Source organism: Sceloporus occidentalis, unplaced genomic scaffold (genome assembly GCF_023333645.1).
Source record: "Sceloporus occidentalis isolate IW3139 unplaced genomic scaffold, rSceOcc1.0.p SCAF_129, whole genome shotgun sequence".
NCBI lineage: Eukaryota > Metazoa > Chordata > Lepidosauria > Squamata > Phrynosomatidae > Sceloporus > Sceloporus occidentalis.
Genome location: NW_028317109.1, coordinates 341,241 through 350,701, shown reverse-complemented (window position 1 = coordinate 350,701; position 9,461 = coordinate 341,241). Strand labels below are relative to the sequence as shown.

General features: G+C 44.7%; 1 protein-coding gene across 1 annotated transcript; it reads left to right on the top strand.

Annotated features, from left to right (window-relative positions):
- Nucleotides 1-704: 704 nt before the first annotated feature.
- Nucleotides 705-8,183, top strand: EPHX1 (epoxide hydrolase 1). Its single transcript, XM_089499080.1, has 8 exons — nucleotides 705-887; nucleotides 1,566-1,746; nucleotides 3,464-3,691; nucleotides 4,001-4,130; nucleotides 4,258-4,472; nucleotides 6,713-6,821; nucleotides 7,421-7,546; nucleotides 7,982-8,183. Exons 1-8 carry the CDS (start codon nucleotides 705-707, stop codon nucleotides 8,181-8,183), a joined length of 1,374 nt encoding a protein of 457 aa, XP_089355206.1.
- Nucleotides 8,184-9,461: the final 1,278 nt, after the last annotated feature.

Genomic DNA, 9,461 nt, shown 5'->3' with positions numbered 1-9,461 from the left:
AGGAAAAAAGGTAAATTACGCGCAGGAATGTGTCTTTTTGATGAGGTCCGGTCGTGTGAATGTCTGTGGATTATTCCGCCAAAGTTACCCTGGGGGTCTGGGGTGGCAGCGCGGGTGGAACCCCCCCCCCCGGATATATACAAGCGTGGTATTTGATCCATACGTTTCCCAGCTTAATGTATAGATAGAGTTTCTCGCAGTTTACAGCAGAACTGCCGTCGTCTCGGCTTTTAGGCATAAAAAGGAATTTTAGTAAAGCTGCCTGTACCGCCTGCCTCTTCGCTGTCGATTATTTTCTTTAAATGGGTGAATTTACTTATTTCCCAGAAAAGCTGAAATCTGTGGCAGAGCTACCTTTCTTGGCGTCTCGTCTGGGTGGACGGCTGCCATGTTTTTTCTTAGATTGGGCCACATTCCCTTTGCCAATGAGCGAAGGCCGGGGCTGTTGCAATACCCCTTAACCCTTTCAAGCCCCTGCCCCTTTGTGTGTAATCCTTTCAATCCCTCCTGGTCCGGCGGCAGGAAAAGTCTCCTATTGAAACCAATGGGAGCACGGCAGTTTCTATGGTAATGGGGTTTTTGGGACCCCCGTTAAAAAAAAAAAACAAACAAAAAAAACCTGTTTTCTGCACCAGTAAATATTAACCCTTTCAGTCTTTGAATCTGACAGCCATTTTTCTTTTTCTCCTTTAGTCGGAGTTGCGATGCTGCTTGAGATCGGGTTAACGCTGCTCGCCGCGGCGCTGCTCTACCGATTGTTTTTCCGTCGAAAAGATGAAACGTTGCCCATGGGCGATGGGTGGTGGGGAGCGGGCCCCAGACCGGAGAGCGAGGAGGATGAAAGTATCCGGCCCTTCAAGGTCGAAACGACTGAGGAAGAGTTAAAGGTACGAGGAGTGTGGTAAGCGGGGCTGGCGATGGTGGCACTCGGGGGGGAAAAGCTCTTCATGGCGGGTCTCTAATCTAAAATCATCCAATGATTACATTCAGAATAATTCAAATCCAATCATTCCGATCTTTTTCCCTTGAAAATAGCTAATTTTGGGTGGAAACCGCTAGATACAAAGCCTTGACTTGGGATGATGGGCTGTATGCTGAGGTACTTTTGTTGGAATGGGCGCCATACTCTTCCCTGGGATCTTCTGGGTAGTTTGATGTTGGGGGCGATGACTCCGCAGGTGGGACTCACCTCGAACATATGGAAGGGAGCGAATGTCTAAACGCTGCTTCCGAGGTTTCGGGTTGTGACCCAGAGATTTGGTGCTTCAGTTGGGGTCTCTGGGCAAAGAGACCTGCTAGTCAACGAACGTTCGGAGAACCGTCAGTGAAGCGGGAACTTGAAGCGATTTGATTTTGTTTTTATTTAATCTTTTTTACACATCGGTCTGTATCTTGGCGCTGATGGTCGCTCACCGCTCCGCGCAGGTTTCTTTGTGAGACGCTTTGAGGAGCGGCTTGACCTCCGTAATATAGAGAAAATGGTAAAAGAGTAAACTGATCGGAACTCTGGATATTGGGCCGTATTGTGGATATATTGAGGTGGTCTCTTGGTCTCTCTCTTGTAGGATTTGTTCCAGCGCATCGATCAGACCCGTTACACCGAGCCCCTGGAGGGGAGCCGCTTTAATTACGGCTTCAATTCCACTCACCTCCGCAAAGTGGTCTCGTACTGGAGGAACGCGTTCAGCTGGGAAAAACAACTGGAAGTCATCAACAAATATCCGCATTACAAAACCAAAATCGAAGGTCGGTGGAAACAATCACCGGACGGAATTCTGAATTTGTTTAAAAAGACAAAAAATAGATTACATACAATAAAAACATTACAAGTCCCCCCCTCTCTCTCTCCCTCTCTCTCCCCCCTCTCTCTCCCCCCCCCTCTCTCCCCCCCCTCTCTCCCCCTCTCTCTCTCCCCCCCCTCTCTCCCCCCTCTCTCTCTCCCCCTCTCTCCTCTCTCTCTCTCTCCCCCCTCTCTCTCTCTCCCCCACTCTCTCTCCCCCCCTCTCTCTCTCTCCCCCCCTCTCTCTCCCCCCCTCTCTCTCCCCCTCCCCCCTCTCTCTCTGCCCCCTCCCCCCCTCTCTCTCTCTCCCCCTCCCCCCCCCTCTCTCTCCCCCTCCCCCCCTCTCTCTCTCTCTCTCTCCCCCCCCTCTCTCTCTCTCTCCCCCCTCTCTCTCTCCCCCCTCTCTCCCCCCTCCCCCCTCTCTCCCCCCCTCCCCCCTCTCTCTCTCTCTCCCCCCTCTCTCTCTCTCTCTCTCTCCCCCCTCTCTCTCTCCCCCCCCTCTCTCCTCTCTCCCCCCCCTCTCTCTCCCCTCCCCTCCCCCCCCCTCTCTCTCTCTCCCCTTTATTCTTTGCTGATAATTTTTATCCCGCAAACCATTCCCTGTTTTAGTCGCCCTCCTCTGACCTCTCTCTCCGGATAATATCCTCCGGAACTATATGACTATATGTTGTAATGTGATGTCATTTAGGATAAAATGTAACGAAGTATCAGCTGTTGATGTGACCGGCTTTTATGTGACACACGGGGGACATGAGGGAAAATTAGGATTTTATATTGAGTAATCAGACCGTATCATTTAACACTTTGAGTGCCAGGAGAGCGTGAATGAATTGTGAATGGATGCAGGGATTTTCCTTTGGCGTCCGATGAGTTAAACCCATTTTATTTCTTTATTCTTTCTTTTTTTTTGGCAGTCTGGACACAAAGACCGATTCTTCTATTTAAGGGAATGATCTGTGTTGGTTTTGGTTTAGTTTTTTTCCCTTTTGTAAACATTAACTGGCAGAATTCAGGAATTTTCAATAAGTCAATCCGTCTAGAGAGGCGTCTAGTGGATCATTTGGGGAATTTACTACTAAAGAAAAGAAAAACACGCAAAATGTAAAAAAAAAAAAAAAATAAACCTCCTGTGTTACCTCCATGGTCCATAAATCTTAAATTTTTTTTTACATAAAATGGATGTCTCTTGCTGCCACAAATGTAATTTTTTTGCCCCGATGCACATGCAGGGTTAATTTATGTGCACTTTTTCTTACCAAAGCATATAAATTCAGATTCCTGGGTTCTGCTGAAATGACCAACCTGTACGAACAACAAAACGAGATCAGTGCACACCCAGCAAATACGATTTAAAAGCCCCTATACGAGTTCATATTGGGGGGTCCGGTCACACTATACGGCCATATATCGCTTCGCCCTCCACTAAGTCCCCCAAGTTTGGCGAGTCCTGTGTAGTTTTAATGGCTATGTAGCGTACCGTGGATCTGAATCAGTGGGACTGCACCACGTTTTAACCCATAGGAGACTCAAGAGACACTCGGCTGTCGCACGCATTAAAGTGCATGAGATGCTTATCCGCAGCTCCCTGTGAGACCTCCATGCCGGTCCCGGGGAAAAAAAGGTGAAAAGCAAACTTATTCCGAGTTTTCATATCCAGGTAACCCCCCCGTCTTCCACCTGCAGGTATCGATATCCATTACATTCACGTGAAGCCGGCCAACGTCCCCGCCGGCCGCGCCGTACGCCCCATTATCTTGGTGCACGGCTGGCCGGGGTCCTTCTACGAGTTTTACCGGATCATCCCTTTGCTGACGGACCCCGGGAGCCACGGGCTGAGCGACGAACGCGTCTTCGAGGTGATCTGCCCCTCCATCCCCGGATACGGCTTCTCGGAAGCGGCTCACAAGCAAGGTGAAACTTTGCGGTCTTGGCAAAAAAAAAATCAGTAAGATTTCTGTGCTTTTTAGTAAAATCCTCCTGGATGCATTCCCAGTGCCTCATTAACATGGGTAGGTGGGTTTTTGGACTACAAATCCCATCATTCATAGCAGAATTAGAGATTAAAATCCTCATAGTCATCTGAAATGAGCAGTTTAATATTTTCTCAGAATTTCCATATTGGGTATTAGTAGTAGTAAGAATAATGATATAGTAAGTCATTAATTAGTAGTAATATTTTGTTGTCTCGTTACTAACCGGTGTTAATTCCCCGACGGTTAGGCTGCGATTCTGTGGCCGTCGCTCGGATTTTTTACCACCTGATGCGGAGATTGGGGTTCCGTGAATTCTACGCTCATGGCGGAGATTGGGGATCCATTGTCTGTACAAACCTCGCTCAGATTGCCCCCAGGTAAAACCAAAAAAATCCCCGAATTCGGCAACCGCATCACTAAGGAATTTTAATGCAAAAATAATAATAATAAAAAAAACACATTTTTTAGTGCATTAAATAATGCGACGTCTTCTTTTTTTCTTAGCAACGTCAAGGGACTTCACCTCACCATGGTGCCCGTCTCCAGTTCGGGGTTGTCCCAGATGCTCTCCGTCGTCCTCGGCAAACGTTTCCCCGGAATGTTTGGCTTCCAAGACGAAGATGTCCGACGGCTGTTTCCTTTCTTAAAGAAAGTCTTCTATCATCTTGTGAAGGAGAGCGGATACATGCACATCCAAGCGACCAAGCCTGACACGGCAGGTGAGGCAATAACTGCCCTAGGGGTGCGTGGACGGGACCCACAGACCGCTGGGTCCCCTCTTGGAGAACACAAAACAAAGGACCGGGCGACCATCCAAAAAAAAAATTGTAACGTTCTCGCCTATAATCTGATTGCTGACCAAGAGCCAATCATTATACGGAAGTACCCCCAATTACCTGCTGGCGACCGATTGGTTGCATCTCCCTACATTTTTTTGCGGTGGGGGGGGGGGGGAATTCTATCTAAAGTACAAATTTATATAAAATCGGGATGAGATCCCGGTCTGCAGACACACAGCTCTCCGTTTCATGGTCTTTGTGGACCTTCTCAGATATCTTCTCAAACGCCGGACCCCCGCTCTCTAGATGTCGAGGAACTATAACGTCCTTGATGTATTTTGGGCGGATTTTACTACTGAATAGTAAGAACCGTAGGAATGTTTCCCCGATGATTGCAAAAATTTACCGGCTGGCCAAAAAAAATAAAAAAAAAAAATACGGAAATACAAGGATTTTTATGGTTCTTACAGTATTTTACCCGTTGATGTGATTGGTTAGCAATCATCGACCCACTTTCTCTCCCAGAATGCTGGATTCTACATCATTTCACAAGTTTTTTTTTTTGTTTTTTTTTTTGTGGTTCTTTTTCTTGCAATTTTATATTTTTACAGAAGCTACGGATAGCTGCGTAAAACAAAACGCCGCCCTACTTTCCGAATAAGCCGAAGAGCTCTCCCGACTCTTTAAGAATTCCTCCCAGTTTTGTTCTCCTTTTTATAATTCTAGGTTCTATTTTTTATTTTTTTTTATTATTTTTTTTTAAGCTCATTTTCTTACCGAACGGGGCTTTTTGATCTTTATCGAGCATCTGCTCTCGTTCAAAGCCAAATATTAATGAAATAACAGGGCGAAAAGCCAACTTGTTTGATGGCTGCTGCATACATCGTACCTTTTCCGTGTGCGTAAGTCTTGCCTACACATAATCTGCTTCAGGCGCTGCCATCAAATAGAAACGTTATTTTAGAAATCTGTATTTCATTTAACTGATTTGCATGAATGGGGGGGGTCATTTAACCCCTTGTGCTCAGGGAAGGCAATGCTAATGTTTAAACCGTTACTTTGTGAATTCCGTTCTTGTGTCGTAAAAGGGGGGGGTTAATGCTTTTAAAGTTTTTACTGCATGCGAATCAATGATTTATTTCTCCTCTTTGTGTGTTGTGGTGAGTTGCTGGTGCCGGAGGATAGGAGATGTCGGATTATAGTGATATGAGCAATAACTCTTAACGTTTCAAATGCAAAACATGGTCTCCTTTGTTTCGGGGGGGGGGGGGGGGGTACGGCTTTCCGAAGAATATTTGAGACCTTTGGATAGAAATCTCTATGTTTGACTTTAAACGTACCCATTTCCTGCTGTTTCTATAGCGTTTTTGTTGCGGGGCCTTGTAATATCCTCCTTTGAGCTCCTAGAAAAGAGGGACATCAATGAAGAAAGAGGGATTTGGGACCAAAAGCAGGGACACTTGTGAGGTATGGTGACCCAGGGCCACCATTAGGAGGGTAAAACCAGGACTGGTGTACAGGGTCCCAGCCGACCAGCTATCTAATAGGCCCCTAATTGTTCGAAAACACAATCTGTCATCCGCTCCAGCCCTGTAATTGGTTGAGGAGCATAGGGTTGGACAGTAGGAGGAGCATAAAGTAAGATTATAAGAGGAGCGGGCGCTGGCGTAACAAAGGCCCAAACTCCCCGCCAAACTTCCTTCCACCCCACCTCATGAATACCGCTGGGCCGGAGAGCCTTGCTCCCTCGGTCTTGGCGCGCTGGGATATGATATCATTTCCTGGCGCCCAGATGTATCCAGCATGTGAGGAGCTTTAGGGAGCAGAAGAGCTCAGGCTGGCCGGTGGAAAACACAGGTAGGAGATCAGGGGGGGCATGGAGTATGTGTTTAAGTGTGTTAGTGTGTGTGTTCATGTTATTGTGGGCCCAAAGCCACATGGGCAGAGCAGTGGGACAATGTGATGGACATGGAGTCTGGGGGTCCAAGTCCGTCCTGGGTCCCTGTGGTGATCTCGCATAGGCCTAGATACTTGATTGGCTGCTATACCAACTGAATACAATTCGCAGTTATTTCAATGCGTGGACACTGTTCACGAGTACAGATCCTCTGGCAGCCACAACATTAACTTTAAAGACGTCCCCCGAGGACTCCATTAATCCGGCCCTTTGATTTTCCCAGGGTGCGGGTTAAATAATTCCCCGGTCGGACTCGCTGCCTACATCTTGGAGAAATTTTCCACCTGGACTGATCGGGATTTTATAGATTATGAAGATGGTGGACTGGAAAGGTAACATAGTAACATAGTTCATAAGGTTGAAAAAAGACCAAAGTCCATCAAGTTCAACCTATATACATATTGTGTCCCTACTGTGTTGATCCAGAGGAAGGCAAAAAAACCCTTATGAAGCAGATGCCAATTGCCCCATACCAGGGGGAAAATTCCTTCCCGACTCCAAATATGGCAATCAGAATAAATCCCTGGATCAACGTTCTGTTCCTATTAATCTAATATCCATAACTTGTAATATTATTGCTTTCAAGAAACACGTCCAGGCTCCTTTTGAACTTTTTCCTTTTGCGGAGCGGGATGGGAAGGAGGGGGGGGATACTGGGGTCCTGAACCCCACATGAATATGGTTCAAAAATAAAAATCAAGCTCTGGACACCCAGCAGGATCAAAATATTCTTATTTTATTTTTATATATTTATATATATTTTTTTACTTTTACAGTTCAATATATAAAAATGTACATAAACGCGACCAGGAAAAAAAATACATTTTACTTGAGTTAAAAAAACAAAAACAAAAAACCCAAAACACAACACCATTAAAATTATACAAAAATAAAAGGTTTACATTTGGTGATAGCATTTTTTTCCCCCTAGAAAATTCACCATAGATGACCTTCTGACCAATGTTATGATTTATTGGGTTTCGGGCTCCATTGTTTCATCCATGAGATTCTACAAGGAGAACGTCGGCAGAGGACTCGGTGTAGCTAAACATGACAAGTAGGTGTTTTCATGCAAATACTGCATATTTTCAATCTTTGAGGTTTTTTATGCCATGTATATATCTGCATAGTTTATTTCAGAGGAGGAGAAATGTCATAATCTAACACTAAAGGGTCAAAGGCTTAGATGGAATGGAAGGAAGTTTAACATTATGGAGAGGGTGGTAGATAAGTGGAACAGCCTCCCAGCAGAAGTGCTATCGCTGGAACATTTATGCGTGAAACTAACTCGACTGCGAATAGACGCCCCTTGAATGGGATCGTGGGTCGGTTGGGGGAGATGTTCTGCGCAGACTCCAAAAGGGCCTTGGGGAAATTCCAAAATAAATGTAAATACAAAAATCATAAAGACTTCTTTTTTTTTTTTATGAAAAATATTGTGGAGCTTTTGAAATCCAAATATATTTAGAACCATTTTCTTTCTTTGTTACAGAATCCAGGTGACCGTTCCCACCGGCATCGCCTCCTTCCCCAACGAGCTCATGCATTGTCCTCTCTCCTGGGCCAAGCAGAAATACATCGACATCATCTCCTTTACCTACATGCCTCGCGGGGGCCACTTCGGTGCCTTTGAAGAGCCAGAAATCCTGGCTAAAGATATTCAGCAGTTTGTAGCCAAAGTGGAGCGCAAATAAATAGCAGGTTCTATTACGGTTTGTAGTAAATTAGAGGTTCTAGATCCCGTCGGAGGGGGGGGGGGGTGTGTTTTGCTGTTGTAGAATTATCACTCTCATGACCCGCAGACAATAGCTCTGCTGATGGGAGTGATAGTCCTATGAGAGCTGCTCAGCCAAATGATATCTGGGCATTGATATTTTTTGGGGGGGGGTTACAAGCTGGGGGTTAGGATAGAGTACAAATAATTATAGCAACAGCTTAGAGATGATCAGCAATTGTATACATACGCTTCTTTATAAACTTTTTCTAGAATATATTTACGTGTGACCTGCTGTTAAGCGATGCAAACATTCCATGGAGATATAAATATAAGATAAAATATACTATGCAAGCTATAAACAAATCCAGGGTTCCCAAGGAGACATTAAGACAAACTTTCACTGCACATCCAAAAAAAAACCCCACAAAAATTCTTTAAATGCGGGTAAGACTTTCTGGAAGTCTTTAAGTAATCCATTTTTTCTTTGGAATGGCTACGGTAAGAAGGCAAAATCTTCTTATGACGAACCTGCGCCCCCTAGTGGTAAAGGTAGAGGGTTACCACGTTAGATGGAAGGCTGGCATACATCAATTGGCTAAGCTTGGTTCCCACTGGGAGGCTACAGAGCGTGCGCAGGAAGTGTACTTAAGTATGCTTTTCACACTTCCTGGCTTCAGTAGAGACAGACAGGAAGAGTAAAAAAAAAACAGAAAAAAAACGCTAAAGAATGTATGAACTCCAATGTACGTTAACAAAAAAATAAAATATTTTGAGGAATAGATTGTCTTTTTTTTTACATTCTTGAAATTTCAACTTTCTGGCTATCCAGACAGCCCGTGTATTTTGTTATATTACACGTCTTCAGGTAGCGACACAAACGCTGTTACCTTTTTAATACACGCGTCATTTGTGTGGTTTTTTTTTTTTTATGAAACTTGTACCATTCCGAGACAGACGGGCCAGGTGGCATCATAAAGCCTCGCTGAGCATCTACCCCGGAGTCCTGGTGAAGGGGGATCGCCTTAAATTTTCTGGATATTGATTTAGGAATTTTCTGCACCAGCGGTAGCCTTTTTTACGGAAATCTCTTTTTAAAATTTTAATTTTAATTCTTTATTATTTTTTTTATTATTAGGTTGGTTCTGGATTCGATTTAATGCTGACAATTTATTGCAAATATTTAAAAAAATATATATATTTGTATTTATTGAGTAGAAGTGTCATTCTTTTAGCGCATAATGCTGTATATTTTTAA